The 21,720-nt window shown below is 47.8% G+C and overlaps 1 protein-coding gene across 1 annotated transcript; it reads left to right on the plus strand.

Annotated features, from left to right (window-relative positions):
- The first annotated feature begins 770 nt into the window (after positions 1–770).
- Gm2a (GM2 ganglioside activator) lies at positions 771–14,358 on the plus strand. Its single transcript, XM_027427463.2, has 4 exons — positions 771–987; positions 6,837–6,998; positions 12,362–12,544; positions 12,853–14,358. The coding sequence occupies exons 1-4, from the start codon at positions 907–909 to the stop codon at positions 13,006–13,008; spliced, it is 582 nt and encodes a 193-aa protein (XP_027283264.1). The 5' UTR covers positions 771–906; the 3' UTR covers positions 13,009–14,358.
- The last annotated feature ends 7,362 nt before the right edge of the window (positions 14,359–21,720 follow it).

Here is a 21,720-nt window from a genome sequence, read left to right on the forward strand (position 1 = left end):
ATACCGCTAGTCCTGAAATTCTTTTCAGCGACGAAGTTCATGGGGTTTGGCTCTAGTGGAGGCTTCGAACTCCTCGCTCCGGCTGCTGCAGTGGCAGGGTGTGCTATCTCTGTCTTTTCAACGCTAACATTTCTGGCATTTTGTTTGTGCTTTGGAAAGTAAACCCTGGTGTTTTAGCAAAAGATTGCGGATCGCGGTAAACGCCACCGCCCCTCGCCGCAGCGTCAGCCGCAGGTGCTTCCTCTGGACTAACGAGGCCAATCTCCGGACTTTCAAAAAGCCTCAGGGGCCTAGCAGATGAAAAGTCAGATGCCAGGAGTCACGGGTACACGGGAGCGGGAAAATGAAAAGGACCTTTGCATTTCTGCAGAGAAGGGCCTGGGATGGGGAAAAAATCCGAACCCCGAGGTTCCGGGCGAAGCCTTCCGGAGCACTTCGCCGCGCCCCAGCAAGCACCGCCCATCTTCCACGCCCGGAGCTCAGCCCCGCCCCACCCGCGCTTTGAAAACTGCATTGAGCCCCTCCCTAGCGCTCGGCCCTGCCCCTTCCTCCTCTTAGCCACATCCCTCAGTCCAGTCTCTCACTCTCGGCCCTTTCCTGCCCTCTTATCCTCTCCCCTTTCCTCAGTTCCGCCCTCAATCGGCCCCGCCTCCCGTAGATCCTGTTTTGTCCTTAGCTCTCAGCTCCTCCCCTTGCTCCACTGGCTCTGCCCCTTCAGTAGGCCGTTGAGGGTGGGGCTGAAGTGGGCGGTACTGGGGGCGTGGCTAGATAAGTCCCTACTGTGGCCTGCAATCTGGGCAGCGCGGGGAGGAGCGTTGAACACTGTCCAGACTTTGCATAGCGACCTGCAGGCTTTAAAGGCACCTGTGAGCTGCAGTGCCTAGACCGACCGCGAGGACCGTCATCATGCATCGTGTACCGCTGCTGCTTGTGCTGGGCTTGTTGCTCTTGGGCCCCGCTGCTCCTGCGCGCCTCGGCCTCAAGCGCGTAAGTGCCCCTGACCCTGGAGTCGCGGTCCTGAAACAGACCCACAGCCAGGGGCTCCTGGGTCCCGATTATCCTGGAGGGACTCGTCTCTGGTTTCATTCTTTACCATTCTTTCTGGGTGCAAACCAGCAATGCGATCGCACTGGCCCCAGGCCCAGGTTCTCAGCCTGTGATTCGCTGCATTACCCACTATTTTCTTTCCCTGTTTTCTGCTTGGCTCTGAGGTCTTCCTGCCGGTGGGACGGTCGAATCAGGCTCGGAGGTCCACACTTGGCCACCAAGAGACCGAGGACCTATGATCCCGCTGCTCTTGGTTGTAAGCCACTGAGTCTCCCTTTACCCCCAATCTTTCACTTCCCATTTGTCTCTCTACTGCTCTCGTGCTACAGATGCCTGGGAAAGGGAAGTTCAGTCATTCTGAGGGAAAAGCCCAGTCCTATTGCCTTTTGCTGTGGCCCAAAGGGGCAGGTCCTCCAGATCCCTTCCCTTCTGCCACCTCGGGGAGGTTTGTCTAAGCCAGGAACCATAAAGGGGAAAGGGATGAGACTGTGAAAGTGGTGGTGGTGATGGGGTGACTTCTGATTCCTCTTCTGTTGTGGATTGTGGATGAGCCTCGGTCTGCTGTCTGTACAATGGGTGTGATGGCAACACAGGACTTTCATGAAGGAGATGTTTGCAGAATGCCAAAAGAATAGTGCGGTAGAGGCCAGTATGGCTTATCCTTGTTTTGTATAGAGGCAGGAAGTCTGTTACATGTGGGAGGAAGGACCTTTTGACTTTGTTTGCCCAGAGGCTAGGCAACTTGTCTCTTGGTGTCTTGCACAGCTGGCCTTGTGAGGTGGAGCCCAGTTAAGAGACTGTAAGTCTGAGGATACTTCTCATTCTCCTATGTGTGCTTTGCCTATGGCTGCCATTAAACTTCAGGGGCTCAGATAGACGATTTGGAAGGAGTCAGGCACTATAGGCACCAACTTCCTTCTGTGCATTAGGGACTTACTCAAGATCTCTCAGTGAGTGTCACTTTTGAGCCTTACCTTTTGTCATCTACAAGGTTGGCTCTGTAGGCTTGTTGCTCAGAACCTGACTACTCTGCAGTCATAGGCTGGAGGAGTCTGTGGAGTGACCAGTGAGTGAGTGAGCCTCAGGAGCCCTGGCTTCCTCTTGTATGGTTGACTGGTCTTGTGACCCTGGGCTGTGGCGATTCTCGGATAACAGTAGAATAGCTGCCTCTGTGCTGGGCAGATAGTAGGCAATTACTAGACTCTATGTTGTATACTGTGTATCATTTATTGTATACCTACTGTGTGCTATGGATTTTCCCTCTTTAAAATTTTTTTTTCGGGGAAGGGGGGGTCAGGCTCTCTGTAGCTCCAGCTTACCTAAACCTCTGTATATAGCAAGGATGACCTTGAACTCCTAATCCTCCTGCTTCTATCTCTCAATTGCAGGGATTATGGTAACTTTTCTAATGACATTAATTTTGCAATAATTTATAAGAGTAGGATAGCATTCTTTGTATTTACCTAATTGCCCTTGTTAGATCCCCATACTATCAGTGCAAGCTTGTTAAAACCATGAAGCCAGTGTGGGTCCATTACTGTGAACCAATCTAGGCTTTATTTCGGGCTCATCACTTTTCCATGAATGTCCTCTTTCTGTTCCAGCACCTGCTCTGGGGTGCCATATTGTCATCCCTGTCACATCTTCCCACTCTTCTCAGGCCTGGGACAGAAAATTTAAATGAGCTTGGCTGCCTTTTAGGAGCTGAGTCCTGTTGCTTTCTGTGTACAGACTTTTTACTCTGGCCATTGTCCTGGCAGAAGATTAGTTATGCCCATTTGATAAATGAAGAAGTTGAACCTCCAGGGGTTAGTTAACATGCCCGAGGCACCTGCTAGTGATAGTAGCAGCAGCAGCGGGTATGTGAGTTTAACTTATGCCTGTAGCTGTCCCTATATTCTGCCTATTCAGCCACATCTTTTTGTTGACACATTCTGGCTTGTTCTTCCTGTGTCTTGGTCTAGGCTGGGATAGCATCTGTTAGGTAGGCACTGTTGATCTCTGTCCTCTCTTTTCCTATGAGCTTGGACTCAGGTGCTGGAATGTCTTGCAGCTGCAGCTGCAGCTGCCCAGACCCTGCCAGTGGGCAAACACCTTGTGAGAAGTCCCCTAGGGCTGGGTGGAGAGGTGCTCAGGAGAAGGTGGAGGATTTTTTTTTCTTTTCTTTTTCTTTCTTTTTTCTTTTTCTCTCAAGACAGGGTTTCTCTGTAGCTTTGGAGGCTGCCCTGGAACTTGCTCTGTAGACCAGGCTGGCCTCAAACTCAGAGATCTGCCTGCCTCTGCTTCCTGAATGCTGGGATTAAAGGCATGGGCCACTACCGCCAGATATGGATGGAGGATTCTAAAAGGGCACTCTGGAAACTTCTCTAAGCCCAAAGTCAATCCACAGTGCAGATCAGGCTGCTGATTTGGGGAAAACAGCCTCCCACTATTTCACCTCAGGTTACTGCTCAGCCATTCTTTCACTTGGTCTTATGGCCGGCCTCTCCCCATTCCCCAGTCCATCCTTCTCCAAGCACAGCACTTTCTTCTGAAGGTGTTCTATTGCACTGCAGTCAGTTCTTTTGAATGTGACCTCTGAGGGCCTATGGTAAATGAGCCTGCTACCCCTCCAGTGTCAGTAAGTTCCTTCATTTAACGTGGCTAGTCTGTTGGTTCTGCAATGCCTGAACCAGCTGAGTTTCTACCTCAGGACCTTTGCTTGTGCTCTGTCTGTATCAATGGCTGACTTCTCATCCTGAAAGAACATCTTAAATGTCACCTCTCCACATCACCTTCTGGCACTCAGATTATAGTGGTTGATCTTTCTTTTCTTCCTTCCTTCCTTCCTTCCTTCCTTCCTTCCTTCCTTCCTTCCTCCTTTCCTTCCTTTTTTTCTACCCTCTAGTACTTAGGTTTGAACTCAGGGCCTCAGGCATGTTAAGCAATCTCTCTGCCAGCCTGGGTATTTACATTAGACTATAAGTCCCATAAGGATGGGCAGGACTGACTGCTTCCTATTGTTTACATAGCCCTTAGTCCCGGGCCTGAAATAGTTGCTCCACAAATACTTGTGGAATGAGGTTTGAGTGAAATATCTGCTGGTACCTACCCTGGCCCTGCCTTTCTTAGTCACAGTGTGGCCTTTCATTCCAGGGATCAGAAGCCCATGTCAAGAAGCTTGAGCATGGAGTTTAACAGGCTCACGGGGATCTCATGGAGTTGCTGGCAGGAAACAGAGGCCAGGGAGGCACATGGCTGTCATTTAGTGAGCCAGCTCATGCTTGGTATCTAACACCTTGTCATGAGTTCTTATATATGTGTTCCCACCTTTCCAACAGCCTTGAGAGGAAGCTATAAGCGTCTCCACTTAAAAGGTGTGGAAATCAGGACTCCAAGGCAGTTGTGTGATTTCAACGCAGGTCTGTTGGACTGGAGCCTAGTTTTTCTGAGTGGCACTACAAAGCCATACCTGTCCCTGCTCCCTGTAATGCTTTTTTTTTTTTTTTTTTTAAGACAGGGTTTCATCCCAAGTTGTCTGTGAACTCACTGAGGATGACTTTGAACTTCTGAGCTTCTTATATCTACCTCACAAGTGCTGGGGTTACAGGCATTGTGCATCATGCCTGGGTTTCATGTTGCTTTTTGTTCTGTTTTGAGGACAGGGTCTCACTATGTAGTGCAAACTGGCTTCAAATTTGAAATCCTAAGTGCTGGGATTACTAGTATATGTCACCTGCCTGGCTCCTTTAGTGTTGTAGTAGATTGTATGGGTGACTGACTCTGTGTCCCTTTTCCATAGGACAGAAGAGGCTTAGTCTCATCTCTTGGAATCAAGATTAAAACTTTTGACCCAAGATAGTGCCAAGCCTCATGCCATAGGGTCACACAGCTTCTTGTGTCTTAATTCCAAAATCAGGCAGAGAGAAGCTGTGGCCTAACTTGGATCAGGTATTCCTGGGTCCAGATGGCCATGGGTGTGTTAGGATGGAGGCCAGGCTGGGGTGCAGTATCAGCAGGTGTGGATAATGGCTATGCTGAGGGTCCTTGTACATGGCCTTTGAGGTGTGTGAGCGTATATAGGAAGGAGAGAGGGAGAGTGAAGGACAGGGGAAGGGAGGTGTACACTGAATTCCAGATGCTGAGGTCCTGGGATGAGTGTGGTCACATGAGTTGGACCTAGGGCACATGGAGGGAGATTAGGGAAGGGCTTCTGCAGAGGAGTGGTGGTTGACTCAGGTTGGGGATATGGTGTGGTTCATGATATGGGAGTAAGAATGTGCTTGTAAGATGGGAAAGTCATTTCCTGGGATTGCTCATCATTGAGGGACCCCTGTAGATCTTGTCCTGTTCCCTGAAGGGTGAGGCTTGGGTTACTTGTGTTTCCCCCACCCCGTGATAATGTCTTCCCTATTGTTGCTAGCCTTGGATTGGACATGGGGTGGGTCATGACCAGGCTCAATACAAGGGTGACTCTTCCAGGAGCTTGTCATATGGCAACCTAAAGCTGGCTAGAGAGAAATAGGTGGCAGGAGGGTGGGAAATTAGTGGAGGTACCCCCCTCCCCAAAGCTAGGTGGGGTTAATTCCATTTGCTAAAGAAATATTCAATTGGCCGGGCGTTGGTGGCGCACACCTTTAATCCCAGCACTCGGGAGGCAGAGGCACGCAGATCTCTGTGAGTTCGAGGCCAGCCTGGTCTCCAGAGCGAGTGCCAGGATAGGCTCCAAAGCTACACAGAGAAACCCTGTCTCGAAAAACAAACAAACAAAAGAAATATTTAATTTATTCATTGACAACTTGTATGCAATGTATTTAGATCATATCCAGTAAAATCCCCCACCATTTTTTTTTTTGTTTGTTTGTTTTTTGTTTTTGGAGACAAGGTTTCTCTGTGGCTTTGGAGGCTGTCCTGGAACTGGCTCTTGTAGACCAGGCTGGTCTCGAACTCGCAGAGATCCGCCTGCCTGTGCCTCCCGAGTGCTGGGATTAAAGGTGTGCACCACCACCGCCTGGCCTCCTCTTCCTTTTAATTACCCACTGAATCCAATTTGTGCTGCCCATATGTGCACAGTTTAGGGGGTGGGCTATCTATGAGTAATCCCCTGCCCCAGCACACAAATAATGAATCCTCCTCTCTCAGCTGCCAATGCTTCCTTATACCAGGGGTGAGTCCCCGGCTCCCTTCCCTCTCTACCCACTCCCTCCCCTTCCTCCCTCCCTCCCTCCGCTCCCTCCCTTCCTCCCTCTCTCCCTTCCTTCCTTCCTTTCTTCCTTCCTCCCTTCTTTCCTTTTAGCCTAGGCTGATCTAGAGTGACCACAAACATTCCATCATCTTGCCTCAACCTGAGTGCTTACATTACAGTCTTGCACCACCACAGCCAACTAAGACTCTCCTCCACTGCCCAAGACAGGGTTTTATGTGGTCAGACTGGCCTAAGATGGGCTGTCTAGTTGAAGATGATCTTGAATTCCCAATGTTCCTGCATCTGTCTTCCACGCACTGCCTGTGTCACCACACTGGGTTTGTGCAATGCTGGGGATAGACCCTAAGTTTTCTAATATGCCAGGCAAGCATTCTACCAACTGAACTACATCCCAGTCCCATTAGTTTTGAAGTTCAAGGTCTGGTTTAGTGGGCCTTAGTCTCACACTTGGGGAGACTGTCTTTGGAGTCCCACCTGAAGAATGGATCACACAAATGTTAACTGTTACTGTGGGGCTCAGAGGGGCACATGCAGGTCTCCATTTCTTCTGCGTCTAAACACTTCTTTTTCTCAACTTTCCCCTTTGTTGTCTGGTTGTCCCCAGCCTTCCCGATTCAGCAGCTTCTCCTGGGATAACTGTGATGAAGGAAAGGACCCTGCAGTGATCAAAAGCCTGTCGCTCCAACCTGACCCCATTGTCGTTCCTGGAGATGTGATTGTCAGTGTTGAGGGCAAGACCAGCGTCCCCCTCACTTCTCCTCAGAAGGTGAGCCCTGGGCCAGGGGGAAGACGCACAGGGAGTGGGCAACCGGCAGGTGCTGCAGGAGTGCATGCTCACTCAGATTTCACAGACTTACCCAGGTTCACAGAGTCTGGGGTCAGGGGATGGAAGGGAAACCCAGGCAGGCAGATCTCCAAGAGGCCAGTCTAGTATACATAATTCCAGGTTAGCCAAAGCCACATAGAAAAAGAAAACCTGTCTCAAAACAACCCCAAAAAACAAAGACCACCTCCCTACCAAAAAGAAAAAGAAAAATGCAGGTGATTGCAAAAGGAAGAAAATAAAACAAATCACGTGGAATCTTCATAGCCAAATGATGAATGCTAGGTCCTTTATCCATACTGTGTGTATTTATTTTTAATGGATATGAAAACAAACAGTGCTGTGTGTGTGTGTGTGTGTGTGTGTGTGTGTGTGTGTGTGTGTGTGTGTGTTGGTTTCCTGCATGTAGCCTTAGCTGACCTTGAACTTGCTGTGTTGGTGTGAGCTCCTGGCCCTCCTGCCTCCTGCCTGGGGTACTTAGGTCACTGCTGTTTGACTACACCCAGTTTATTGCCAGTTCTGGAGATGGACCCCAGGACCTCTCATGAATGTTAGGCAAGCACTTTGCCAAAGCTATACCCCCACCCTTTTGAGCCAGACTCCTAAGTAGCTCAGACTGACCCAGAACTTAATATAAGTAACTGAGATGGCCTTGAACTTCCTGTCCTTCTGCCATCACCTCCTGAGGACTGGCATTACAGTTATGTGCCACCATGCCTAGCTTCTTATAGATGTCATCTTGTAGTCTAACCCCCAATGGCTAGTCATCGTTGGCTGTTATGGGTCCTGTCAGAACAGCACACATTTGTACTAATGAGACAATATTATCAATTTGGAGACACCGTGCAAGGCTATAATTTGTCCTTGTAATGTTCTATTTATACTTTCAAATTATGTAGCTTCTCATTAATTTTATTTATTATTATTGTGTGGGTATATGATACATGGGGGGAGGCACACATGATACAGCGGGCACACACAGGTTAGAGGACAAAGCTGTATAGCTGGTTGTCTCCTTCCACTTTTTTGTGGGTTCTGGGGTGGGAACTCAGGTTGCCGGGCTTACATGGCAAACACCTTGATCTGCTGAGCTTACTGGTTCAGATGTACTGTTTTAAAGGTCTTTTGATATTCAATGCCAAAATGTCTCCAAACAATCAAACCAGGCTTGCACCTAAACTGACAGCTACATTTTCTTATCCTGCATTTTTTTTTTTTTTTTGACACTAAGCTTGTTCAAAGAGTCTTTGCCAGGTGTTAATGTTGTCCCTTATGAGCACAAATGTTTCTTTCACACTTCACTTGTTTTTTATATTTTTTGGGGAATACTAGCTTTTTCTCACTTATTGCCCATTTTTGCATGTGTTTAGATATTTTCTTATGGTGTTGTAGTTCTTTACTGTCTGGTTAGAATCACTACCACCTTTCTAGGATGTTCTTATATGTCCTGCAGTCTCTTTCTGGTCCAGACCTATACTGGAACAAGTTTCGTCTTGATTATTTAAAAGATTCTTGGGAGCTGAGCATGATGATGTGTGCTGTACATTCTAGCACTTGGCAGGAAGTACAGGAAACTCAGGTGTTCAAGAAATCCTCAGTCTCACAGCCAGTTTGAGACCAACCTGGGCTGTTGGGCCCAATCACAGTTCCTACATCTTAGGCATCTCGTGAACAAGAACTGAGCTAATCAGTGATGTGGGTGATGTTTTGCTGAGAGCCTAGCACACAGGATGTTCATGCTGGCACTCATTGACTTGTCAACCACCGTCAGTCTTCTTGCTGCCACTTGAGCTAGAAGATCTGTAGGAGTCCTCTGCCCGTGGCTTCCCCTTGCTGGGCCAGTACCTCTTCTTCAGCTATTACCCAGTAGTAGGAGGCCAAGCCCCGTGGATACAAGATTAGAATGTGTCCAAATCAGAAAGGCAGACTGGCCACTGGACTGTGAGTCTGCCAATGTGGTGTGAATGCCACTTCTCTGCTCTCATTGTTGAATCTAGAGTGTGTGTGTGTGTGTGTGTGTGTGTGTGTGTGTGTGTGTGTGTGGTGGCTGGAGGTCAATGTTGGGTGTTTTCCACAATCTCTCCACCTTAGTTGTTGAGATGGGGGCCTCACTGTGCCTTTCCTGGAGCTCGTTAATCCAGCTAGGTAGCTGGCCAGTGAGCTCCAGGGTCTGTCTGCCTCTGCCTCTCCAGTGCTGGGCCTGCACCACTGTACCCAGCTTTTACCTGGGCCCTGGGATCTGAAGTCAGGCCCTCATGCTTGCCTGGCAGGCACTTTACCAACTGAGCCATCTCCTCAGCCCTGATTGTTTTTAACTGTTTTTTTGTTTGTTTGTTTGTTTGACATGAAGTTTCTCTGTGTAGTCTTGGCTGTCCTGGAACTCACTCTATAGACCAGGCTGGCCTGGAACTCACAGAGATCCACCTGCCTCTGCCTCCCAAGTGCTGGGACTAAAGGTGTGTGCCACTACTGCCCTGCTGACTCTTAGATTCTTGACACTAGTGGATCTTCTTGTGATATGAGATCTAGACACAGCCCTGTCCAAGTGGAGGAATAACGACCCATATTAGGAGTGGGTAGCCAAGGGCCTCAGCAAGTGCCTGCCAACCCAAGGCAGAGGCCCAGATCCTGCTGGCAGTACCTCTGTTGCTCTGGTCTAGAGCTGGGAATAGTGGTACACACCCTTATTCCCAGCACTTGGGAAGCAGAGGCAGGTGGATCAATGTGAGTTTGAGGCTACCCTGTACATCCCACTCATGGAGCGGAGGAGGCAGAGACTGAAGGAACTTGACTAACTCCCTCAGGGGTGGAACTAACCTTCCAACCCAGGCCTTCTGGCTGTTCCTGATCTGAGGAGGAGTGGACTTGCCTAGAGGAAGGCAGGCTGGAGGGAAGGGGATTGTCCAATCAGGGTGGATTCCTATTAGTTAGCAGTGAGGCAAACGAGTCAGGCGATGCTGACATCACCCTTTCTCGGCCTTAAAGAAGATAGCTGATACTCTGACACTAGGACATTTGGAGATTCAGGTAGGAGGCTAGATCTAGTGGAGTCTGGAGGAATAAGGACCACACCAAGATTTATTTCTCAGAAGCAGGACCCTGGCCAGGGTGATGGCCCACAACTGTAGTTAATCCCAACATCTGGGAGGTAGAGGCCGGAGGGTTATGAAGTCATGGTCATTCTGTGCTACACAGCAAGTTTCAAAGCAGCTTGGGCCACATAAAATCCTGACTGAAAAACATCAAAATCCAAACAAACAACACAAAAGTGAAACCCCCAAATAAAATGAGGCTGAGACTGTAGGTTGCTTGCATATCCAAGCTGAAAGGGATCTGAAAACTGGCTTGGGGAGATGGCTTAGCTGACATCATGCTTCCTGTGCAAGTGTTAGCACTTGTATTCAATCCCCAGAACCTATGTAAAAAGCCAGGCATGATATAGTGTGCACATGTAGCCCTAAACCCGTGGAAGTGGAGATGGCGGGGATCCCTGGCAAAATAGCCTGGGTGAATCAATGAGAGACCCTGACTTAAAAAACAAAGTAGACGGTGCCTGAGGATACACACACACACACACACACCCCACACACCCCCACACCCTACACCCCCCCACACACATACACACACACACACACCCCACACCCCCCCACACCCCACACACCACCACACACACACACCACACACACACACACACACACCACACACACCACACCCCCCACACCTACACACCCCCCACACACACACACACACACCACCCACACACCCCCACTACCCTACACACACACCCACACACACACCCTACACACCACACACACACACACACACACACACACACCACACCCCCCACACCCTAACCCCCCCACACATACACCCCCCCCACCCCACACACCCCACCACACACACCACCACACACACACCACACACACACACACACACATACACCACACACACACACACCACACACACACACACACACACACACACCACACACATACACACACACACACCACACACACACTACCACATACCACACACACACACACACACACACACACACACACACACACACACACACCACACATGCCACACACACACACAGTGTCCTGAAACATTCACAGGAACCATGTGGAGTGCTGACTTCATGCTGTCCACTCTGCACCTTCCCCTTGCTGGCTTTGGTGGAACACAGATATGGTTCTGAGAGACAACTGGCATTCATGACAACTGATATAGTTAATCTTCTCCTTATACCAAGTGCAACTGGGCTGTTTGCCTGGGAGTCCTGGCTGCTTCTCCTCAGTATGTAGGCAGTCATTAGAACAGGAGTGGGACCAGGGTAGCTTGGCAGTGGGAAGAACATTCTAGATTTCTCATCCAGGTGAGTCTGGGGAGGTCATTCAGCTCCTGTAACCAGCCACAATAAGGCTCATAGACCAATCTCAGAGTAACCTCTCCACACATTTCCATTTGGTTTGTTTGTTTGAGACAGGGTCTAGAAAAATGTAGACAAGGCAGGCCTGAGCTTACAGTTCCCCTGCCTTTTCTTCCAGGGTACCATGATTTAGATGTGCACTGCTGGGCCTAGCTACATTTCCATTTATAATCCTGCCATTTGTGGGGCAACAGAAAAACTATGAGTGAGCCAGGAACAGCCAACACAGAGAAAGTTCCAATAGCTAAGACTGGACCTGGAAGGCAGGCCCACCCAGGACACGTGCCACAGCCAGCTGGCTAGTGGATAGTGACATTGGATAGTGACAACTGGAAGATGATTTGTGGGACATTCACATTTGATGATCAGTGCCCACCACATGCTCAGGAAAGGTGAATACTGGGACTGAGTGAGAACCTCACCCCCTTCCCCAGCTCCAAGCCAAACCTTCTACCCTTCATGGTAGCCTGGAAGAAGAGACGGGAACTGCAAGTTCAAAGTCATCCTGGTTTAGACCCTACCTCAAATAAACCAATGGAAATGGCCGGGTGTTGATGGTACACACCTTTAATCCCAGCACTAGGGAGAAGAGGCAGGCGGATCTCTGAGTTTGAGGCCAGCCTGGTCTACAGAGCTAGTTCCAGGACAGGTTCCAAAGCAATAAAGAGAAACCCTGTCTCAAAAAAACAAACCAAATCAAACCAAACAAAACAAAATCACCCAACCAAACAAAAAACCAGTAGAAACGTATAGATTACTCTGAGATTGGTCTATGAGCCTTATGCAGCTGGTTATGATACAAAACTTCAAGAGGCAGGAGCAGAAATGTGTGCCCTGGAGCTCACACTGTCACCTTGGTTAAATCCTGTGACAGGTGGAGCTCAACGTGGAGAAGGAAGTGGCTGGCTTCTGGGTCAAGATCCCTTGTGTAGAACAGCTAGGCAGCTGTACCTATGAGGACTCCTGTCAACTGTTGGACCTATACTTCCCCCCTGGAGAGCCCTGCCCGGAGCCCCTGCACAGCTATGGGCTGCCCTGCCACTGTCCCTTCAAGGAAGTGAGTACTTGGGGTGTCAAGGCACTGATGTCACTCCTGTGGTAGAGTGAGAGAGGGTGTGGTTTTTCCCATTCTGCTTATTGCTTCTGTAGGTATATGAGAACTGTTTTGTTGGAGGCCAGGGGCCTTGGTTTATCCATCTGTGGAATGGGGCAACTGTTAGATGTGACTACTGGAGTCCTTTATACTTACTCAGCCTGGAAAAGGGCTATGGCAGCCCTCCTGACTCCTAGCAGAATGGGAAGAGGGAGAAGATCACAGCTATAGGCAGTTGCCACCCTGACCTGGGCTCACTTCTCCCCCCTCAGGGCACCTACTCACTGCCCACGAGCAACTTCACAGTGCCTGACCTGGAGCTGCCGAGCTGGCTGAGCACCGGCAACTACCGTATCCAGAGTGTCCTGAGCAGCCAGGGGAAGCGCCTGGGCTGTATCAAGATTGCCGTCTCTCTCAAGGGCAGATAGCCCAGCAGCAGCCACCACGGAATGAAGGGGCACCAGGAAGGCGTGCCTCTTCTTTTGTGTTCCAGGACCCAGAAATGCCTGCCTCTAGCCCCATTCTCCTTCAGTTCTAGCCTCTGCAAATCACTGTACAACCTGACCTGAGGGAGGATGGGCCAGGCGGGTCCTGACGTCTGGGCTTTGAGCCATGCTCTTCCCCACCTCTACAACTTCCTAAGACTTTCTTTCCTGTCCAAAACAGTCAAGGAATGGGAACCAACATGTTTGGGGAATCTTAAGTTCAAACTGACCCAACCTTGGTCTCCTGAGGTTATCCCCACCCCCACCCCTTCTTTTTATTACTAACTTAAAACCGGAATAACAGTATTAACCTTTCTCATTCCACCCTAAGCCTCCTGCAAAGAGGCCTAGGTAATCTATCTTAGTCTGTCTCCGCCCCCCCCCCCACCTAACTTCCGTGATTAATTGCATTCTCTTCTCAACTTGCGTAGCCAACACAGGGGCTAATGGATCCAGGAAAGGCAGGGTGGTATGTGGCAGAGACCCCGTGGGAGTTGTGATGGGCATGCTCTATTAAGCTCTGTAAAAGCCCAGGTGCCTGCAGGGCCAAGCAGGGAACCTAGGGAGCCAAGGCAATCGTTTCCAGGCGAGGCTTTTCCTTTTCCTTTTTGGCATGCCACACATACAAGGAATGGATGACATTCCTTATACTAGTCAAGAAACAAAACCTCAAACCCAATAGCACATGTGCGCTGGTGCCAGATGGCCAGGGTCTGGAATGGCATATCTAGTCCTGGGGAGGTGCAGCCTAATGTGACCAGTAAGTGCCATGTAAGAATGTTGCCAGATATTCACAATATTTTTCTTCCTTAGTCCCCAAACCCAGACTTTTATATGAAATCTTAGAATTTGTAACTATTGGTAACAAATTGTTTTCTTTTTTTCTTTAAATAAACCGTACGGGTCAAAGGGGCATCATGGACTTGTCTGGGGGCTATCTGGCTCACAGGTGGTAGTTTCTTACATCTTCTCAGTCTCAAGTTATCTGGCATCATCTCTTCCCTCTTCAGGGTCAAGTCGGTGGTGCCTGGCCTCAAAGAGGGCTCAGCCTGCATTAGCACATTTCTAAGTGGCCTCTGAGAGCTGGGCACTGTGCCAGCCTCAGAGTACATCAGCATCAGGGTACAGGGGTTCACACCAGAGTGGGTGCCCCAGAAGCCACCATGTGGAACAGGGATCCCATGAAGAGAGTGGATCCTGGATCAGGTTGCACCATGACAACTTCCCAAGCCTCGGATAGCCCAGGTTTTCTGGACTGGAAGCCTAGGCTGGCAATAAACCTTTTTAACTTGCTGAGTGCCTTCTTTTTCTTGGCTGCCTGCTTCCCTGAGCATGGCTGGGTGTTTTGGAAGTTTGTTTGTGATGGGCTGTTGCTGTGGAAGGACTTGGTGGGTGGTACAGGGGAATCCAGGCATCACCAAACATGGGTGCTCGTGTTTATCTCAGCAGCAGCTGGGATTTCTGCTCTGCTCTGATTAACTGAGCCTGAGCTCTCAGGGTACGATTTCATGTTTCTTAGCCTAGAGTTTCTTGCCATTCTATCTTCCTTTGGTGTGTGTGTGTGTGTGTGTGTGTGTGTGTGTGTGTGTGTGTGTGTGTGTGTGTGTGTCTCGGGTGCTTTCTACTTTTAGTTTGAGACAGGGTCTCACTAACCTGGAACTTGCTATGCAAGCTAGGCTAGCTAGCTAGTGAGTGGTAGGGTATCTATCTGCCTGCCTCTACCTTACATCTCACCATCACTGTAATAACAAATTATTCCACCATGCCCAGTGTTTTACGTGGCTTTTAGGGATTTGAACTCAGTTCCTCACACTTGTAAGTACTTGACTGAGAGCCCCTCCCCATTCTTTCATTTTGAGACAGGGTCTCACTCTATTCTAGAGTGGCCTCAAACTCCTTATGTACCAGACTCCTATGTCCCTAAATTTGACTGCGTCCTTATGCCTTCAGGATAACAAGCCTATACCACCATGTCTAGCTCTCGTTTGATTTCTCGTTTGCATTCTGCTTTTATTCATTGGTTTTGCTAGGTGGTATATACTAGCCTAGAACTAAATCTTCCTGTTCGCTGGGATTATATGCTTATGCCACCAAATCTGCACCCAGTTCAGAACAGAACTTTACTACCTCAGGAAATTTTTTTGTTTGTTGAGACAGGGTTTCTCTGTGTAGCTTTGGAGGCTGTCCTGGAACTTGCTCTGTTGACCGGTCTGGCCTCAAACTCACAGAGATCTGCCTGCCTCTGCTTTCCAAGTACTGAGATTAAAGGCATGTGTCACAACCACCCAACACAGGAAATCTTTTATGTATGTCATACTTATTAAAATGTGCTTGGATGTCTCTTGAGGGGTGGAGGTAAGTTTTAAGGGTGACACCTCAGATCATGGGACAAAGTAGAATGTTGTATTTTGGGGCCTAGAAAGAAGGAAATGAGGTGTTAGGGAGCAGGCACTTGAAGAGAATATTGGCACACCAGCCTGTTTTTTTTCTGTTTGCTTCCTGCCCACAAGAGGTGAGCATGTCTGCATACATTCCACTGTGACACCCTGCTTCCCAACCCTATATAGATCATTCCCTCATGGTACCCCATTTCCCAACCCTGCATACATCATCCTGTTATACTACTCTGCTTTGCCATACACTGTTGTTGTTTCTTACTCTTTGTTCTTTGGGGGTGCCTGTCACCCATCTCCCAGTTAAGTCACATGGGCTTATTATAAATGCCCAGCCTTAGCTTGGATTGTTTCTTACCAGATTTTCTTAATTTATCCCATCTACCTTTTGCCTCAGTGTTTTTACATTTCTCTATTTTTGACTACCTTTTCTTTCCTTCTTATTCTGTGTCTGGCTGTGTAGCTGGGTGGCTGGCCTCTTTTCTTGTCCCTTGATTTTTTTTCTCTTTTTTTTCCTATTTATTCTCTCTGCTTGCCAGCCCTGCCCATCCTTTCTCCTGCCTTGCTATTGGCCACACAGCTCTTTATTAGACCAACCAGGTGTTTTAGACAAGCAAAGTAACACAGCTTCACAGAGTTCAACAAATGCAACATAAAAGAATGCAACACATCTTTGCATCATCAAACAAATGTTCGACATCATAAATGAACTAACACATCTTAAAATAATATTCCACAACAATACACCCTCCTGAATACTAGGATTAAAGGTGTGTGTCACCATGCCCAGTCTTCAAGGTGGGTTTTTAATTCTGTATGTGGGTTTTTTTCTCTTATGTTTCTCTCTTATTGAGAGGGTCTCAATGTAGTCCATGCTAGTCTCAAACCTGTGAAAGCTGAGAGTAACTGATCCTCCATTCTCAGCTTCCAGAGTTCTGGGATTGCAGGTGTGTGGTCCATGTGCATGCCACCATATATGGCATATATTTGGTGGCATACACACACACACACACACACACACACACACACACACATATGGAAACAGGGTCTCACTGTATAGCCATGACTAGCCTGGAATTCACTCTGTAGAACAGGCTGGCCTTGAACTCACAGAGATCCACCTGCCTCTGGCTCCAGGGTGCTGGGATCAAAGCCAGCTTGGAGCCAATCTGAAGGCAACCTAATGACTAAGTCTTGGCCAATTTGAGTAACAGAAAATGACAATAATTTGTTTGAACCTTTTAAATAAGAACACAGGATAGAGTCCTGTATACAGTGGAATCCTAAAGAAAAACAGAAATAGAAAAAGATCAGCAGCCTCAGGAGTAATGTCACAGGCAAGAATCCCATGTGGATGCTAAGACTGGGACCAAACAGCACAGGGAGCAAGTATCCGAATGCTCTCAAAAGTCTATCTGGCAGGGCGTGATGGCTCACACCAGCCCTTAGAGGATTATAATTCAAGGCTAGCCTGGGCTATAGTTGAGACCCTGTGTCAAAAACAAGACAAAATCCTATAAAATGAATAATTACCAAAGGACGTGTGCCATTTCTCTGACGTTCTCTTTAGAAGTATAGAGTCATTTCAATATAGCCAGTTATTTCAATATGATCAGACAGCCCTGAATAGCTCTGCAAGGTTGTCACGGCCAGGAGCAATAAGGGAAGATCTAGAACAGTCACATACCGGGAGAGATATAAAGTATAAAGACATGCTGTGAGATCTCTGTTTCGATGCTGGATCAGAATAACTTTTCAGCCATGTTTGTGACACGGTTCTGGCTGTGGTCGTGGTGGGCTGTTAGCATTAATGACTGGTAGGGGAGGCAATATACAAACTATTGTGTCTTGCTTTAGAAGTTTTTCAAAACTAAAAGGTTGTGAGACTGCTTTGTGGAAGTTTCTATTGGTTTCTTTTACGTGTATTTATTAGGTATGTGCAGGGAGAGCAAGTATTCAGGCATTTGTGCCATGGTACAAATATGGAGGTCAGAGGATAACTTTTGGGAGTCAGTCTCTCCTACTGTGGATTGGGGATTAAACTGATGTTTGGCAATTGTGGGTGGTTAATTACCTTTGCCTGCTGAGTCATCCCAATTTAAAAATTATTTTAATTAGCATAAACTTCCATTTCATTGTTGCATTTTCAAACAAAATTTGTTGATTCTCTTCCCTCCTCCCTGTGCCCCCTCCTGTGGACCTTTTCCCTTCTGGTAAGTGCCTTTCTGTGTCTACATCACATGGCGTGTTCTATTACCCTCCCTCAAATCCTCCCCCACAACACTGATTTCTGCGTCTCACAGTCCCCTTTCCGGTTTCATTATCTGTACCCACACCATGCACACAGTTCCTTCTAAAGAAGAAAAAGCCCCACAGATCTGAGCCTGCTCTTATGTCACTTCACCCTGGAAAGGAGAGAATACACAGACGTGTTGCCAACATATAGGCTCTGGGGAAGGCAGCAGCTCTGTCATGAGATCTGAGGATGAGAAGTGGTTAAGTTGTTAGAGGCCCAAAAGGAATAAAAAAAAGAGTAAAAGAGGCCCAAAAGGAATAAAATAGGTGGAGGGGGAGCATGGTGCTTGGGGGATGGGACAGGCTGGCACGGCTGCAAGGAGAAGGCACTTGATGTCAGAAAAGGCTGGGAAGATAGGAGGGGCTGTTAGTTCCCAAGACCATCAAGATTCAATTTCTAGAGGAATCATCAGTAAGTTACTTCCAAATGGAGTGTCATCCATGCCACAGAGAAGTTTACCTGGGATTGGGTACCAGCTTATGGGGCTTTTGTAGCTTTGAGTCAGGTACACCCTGGAAATAACCAACAATAAATATTGTCACTCTAAGAGAGTTACCAGCTAGCTTTACTCATTCACACAGCTAATAAACCCGCTGCTGCCTTTGTGCTATGTATGTTCATACAGCAGTATGAACTTAGTAGCTAATTTGTTTTTGTTTTTGAGATTATGTCTTACTGTGTTGCCCAGACTGGACTCCAATTCATGATCCTCCTGCCTCAGCCTCCTGAGTGCTGAGATTACAGCCATGTGCCATCATGCGTTAGCTTGGTAGCTAATCTTTAAAGTCTTTTTCTTCTTTGTGTGTGTATGATGTTTATGCGATAGCGTATGTGTGGAGGTCAGAGGGCAACCTCAGGTGTTCAATGTCCTTTTGCCTTCCACCTTGAGACAAGGTCTCTGATTTTCAGCTTTGCATGTGCCAGGCTCCCTGCCTTTGGGCTTCCGGGGTTCTCCTGTTTCTGCCTCCCATCTGTCTGCAGGAGAAATGAAATTGCAGACTCATGCAACCACAGACTTATGCAACTATGCTTGCTTTATGTGGTGCTGGGGATTCAAACTGGGGTCATCAGACTTGTGCTTTATCCACTGAAACTTCTTCTTAGCCCTGCTAAATATTAAAAAAGAAATAAAAAATATAGTGTTTGTATGTGTGTGTGCATGTGACATGAATGTGCATGTACTACTGAGTGTGTGTGCCTGTGCCATAGTGCTTGTGTGTGTGAAGGTCAGAGGACAACTTCTAGAAATTGGCTCTCTCCTTCCACCATGTGAGTACAGGAGACTGATTTCTTGTTTTGTTTTGTTTTTCAAGACAGGGTTTCTCTGTAGCTATGGAGCCTGTCCTGGAACTCTCTCTGTAGACCAGGCTGGCCTTGAACTCACAGAAGTTTGCCTGCTTCTGTGTCCCAAGTGCTGGGATTAAAGGTGTGAGCCACCACTGCCCAGCTTGGAGACTGATCTTGAGTTGTCAGGTTTTGCAGCAGCTCCCTCACACCTAGAACTTTAAAACATTTTAATTTTAAGATAGGCTCTTGCTAAATTACCTAAGCTGGCCTTGAACTCACATTGTGGTTTACACACATACACATGCACACATCCTGGCAGGTCTGGGAATTCTCTGTGTAGGTCGATGAGGCTGTTCTTGGATTGACAAATATCCTCCTGCCTCTGTCTTCCTAATGCGTCCATTAAAGGACTGCACCACCACTGCCAGGCTTCATTGTAAATTTTTAAACCTTAATCTCCTGAGTAGCAGGGACTTTGGGCACAACACCAGGCCCAGCTTGGAAGACTATGTATGTAAAATATTTCAAACAGAGAACTGGGTGTGTGGTTCACACTTAAACTACCACTATTGGTGTGTTAGTTTCTCTTCTCTTAGCTTTGAACAAATACCTGGCAAAAGCAACTCAAGGGAAGAGGGTTTATTCTGACTCAGTTCAGAGCAGTGCAGTGCCGTCCCTCCCAGCCAGGCAGGCATGCATGGTGGCAGGCGTGGCTGGGTCCATAATTTTAGAACTCCAAAAATCGTAACAGGTCTTATTAGTTTGTATTCCCTGTATAAAGTGCTGGCTTAATAATAACTTGTCATTCAAGATCTCATGCGATGGCCGTATTCACTGTTACCTGCTCCTGCCTTTTCCTCCTCTCCGTGTTCCCCTTCTCCCCAAAGCCCCTTCCATTTTTCATGGTGTATGTGTATATGCGTATAAAATCTAGATTCCATGTATGAGAGAAGCCCTTTGATATTTTTGCTTTTAACCCTGGCTCTTTTTGCTCAGCAGACTGCTCTCCAGCCCCAGCCACTGTTTGTCTACCAGTTCCTGCTGTTCCTCAAAGGTCATCCTCACGTGGGCAACTTCCCCAGCCTCCCACTCACAGGCTGACACTATTCAGCCATTTCAACCACCTGTTTCTTTTTCTTTGGGTGACCTTGGTGAAGATTCAGATACAGCCAAATGGGCGTCATTCCTCTCTGTAACTCAAACACATTTGCCCAGTAGAAAAATGCAACAGGCAATGGTGGCGCACACCTTTAATTCCGGTACTCAGGAGGCAGAGGTAGAGGCAGGCAGATCTCTGTGAGTTTGAAGACCAGCCTGGTCTACAAGAGCTAGTTCCAGGACAGTCTCCAAAGCCAAGAGAAACCCTGCCTCGAAACCCCCCCCCAAAAATGTAACAATGCTTTAGGGATCACGACTCACCGCTGGCCCCCTGATCTTCTGTATCTTAAATATCTTGCTTCCAATACCAAGTCCCAGCTTTTCCCAGAGATACTGCTAATCAGAGGCTGCTTGCCTGCAGAAGTTGAGGTCTAGATGCTGATAAGCGTGTGTTCCCAGGGTGCATAGCATTCACTCATCCTCCCAAGGGTAGGGGACATGGGACTGGTCCAATCTCACCTGCACTTATTTTGTCATTCCAGATAACCTTGGGCTTTTCTTGTTATAACAGAGCCACACTCCCGGTGAAATCCCAGAACATTCAAACATTTAGGGGCAAGAAGAGGTGGCATCCTGATTCCTGGAAGTCTCCCTTCTACTTGGCAAGCTCTGAGGACAGAGTGCATGCCACATCCTCTCAGAGCCCAGTCCTGGTAAAGCCCCAAGCTCCTGGGGATAAGGTGTTTTAGAGTGAGGGTGACACTTCTCTCCTCTTAAATTGCCCCTTATTTATTTATTTATTTATTCATTCATTCATTCATTTTTGAGGTAGGGTCTCACTCTGTAGTTCTGGTTGTCTTGAACTCACAGAGATCTACCAGCCTCTGCCTCCTAAATTCTGGGATTAGAGGCATGTACCACTATGCCCGGCTTGTTGTTGTTGCTATTATTATTATCATCTATTTGAGACTCTCACTTAGCCCAGGCTGGCCTGAAACTATGTAGCCAAGGTTGATCTTGAACTCCTGATCCTCCGACCTCTACTTTTAGAACAGGTACAACAACACCTGGTATTGTTTGTATTTTACATTTATTTTATTTTACAGAGTCTCACTATGTTGTAGCCCAGGCTGGCCTTGAAACCAAAATCCTTCTGTCTCGGTCGCTTGAATGCTGCAGTTACAGGTAGGTACTACCTTGCCTACATTTCCCTCTCTTTAGTCTTGAGTTATGGAATCCTTGCCTGCTCCCGCAACCATTAATTGTGGAAAGTACTGAGTAAAGAAAGAGCCCACAGAGCAAATAGCATGCCCTCTACTCTATTGCTTTACCTTAGGCAAAGTTTCTGAATCTCAGGTTCATGCGCTAGCACAGTAAAGCAAATGCTTTATTATTGACATATAGGTTCTTCCCCCTCCTCCAGCCTGTCCAGTAGAAAGTTTGAGATACAGTCTCGGGGGAAGGCAAAGGAATGGGGGGGATTGATATGTAAAAAAGAGTGCTTCTGCCAGGCGTTGGTGGCGCACGCCTTTAATTCCAGCACTCGGGAGGCAGAAGCAGGCAGATCTCTGTGAGTTCCAG

Source organism: Cricetulus griseus, chromosome 7, assembly GCF_003668045.3.
Source record: "Cricetulus griseus strain 17A/GY chromosome 7, alternate assembly CriGri-PICRH-1.0, whole genome shotgun sequence".
In the NCBI taxonomy this organism is placed as follows: domain Eukaryota; kingdom Metazoa; phylum Chordata; class Mammalia; order Rodentia; family Cricetidae; genus Cricetulus; species Cricetulus griseus.

Excerpts from the sequence above, each read along its gene's own strand:
- Gm2a (XM_027427463.2), top strand. The coding sequence starts at position 907 with ATGCATCGTGTACCGCTGCTGCTTGTGCTGGGCTTGTTGCTCTTGGGC. Across the intron at positions 988-6,836 it reads CGCGCCTCGGCCTCAAGCGC|CCTTCCCGATTCAGCAGCTT; the intron begins GTAAGTGCCCCT and ends GGTTGTCCCCAG. Across the intron at positions 6,999-12,361 it reads CCCTCACTTCTCCTCAGAAG|GTGGAGCTCAACGTGGAGAA; the intron begins GTGAGCCCTGGG and ends ATCCTGTGACAG.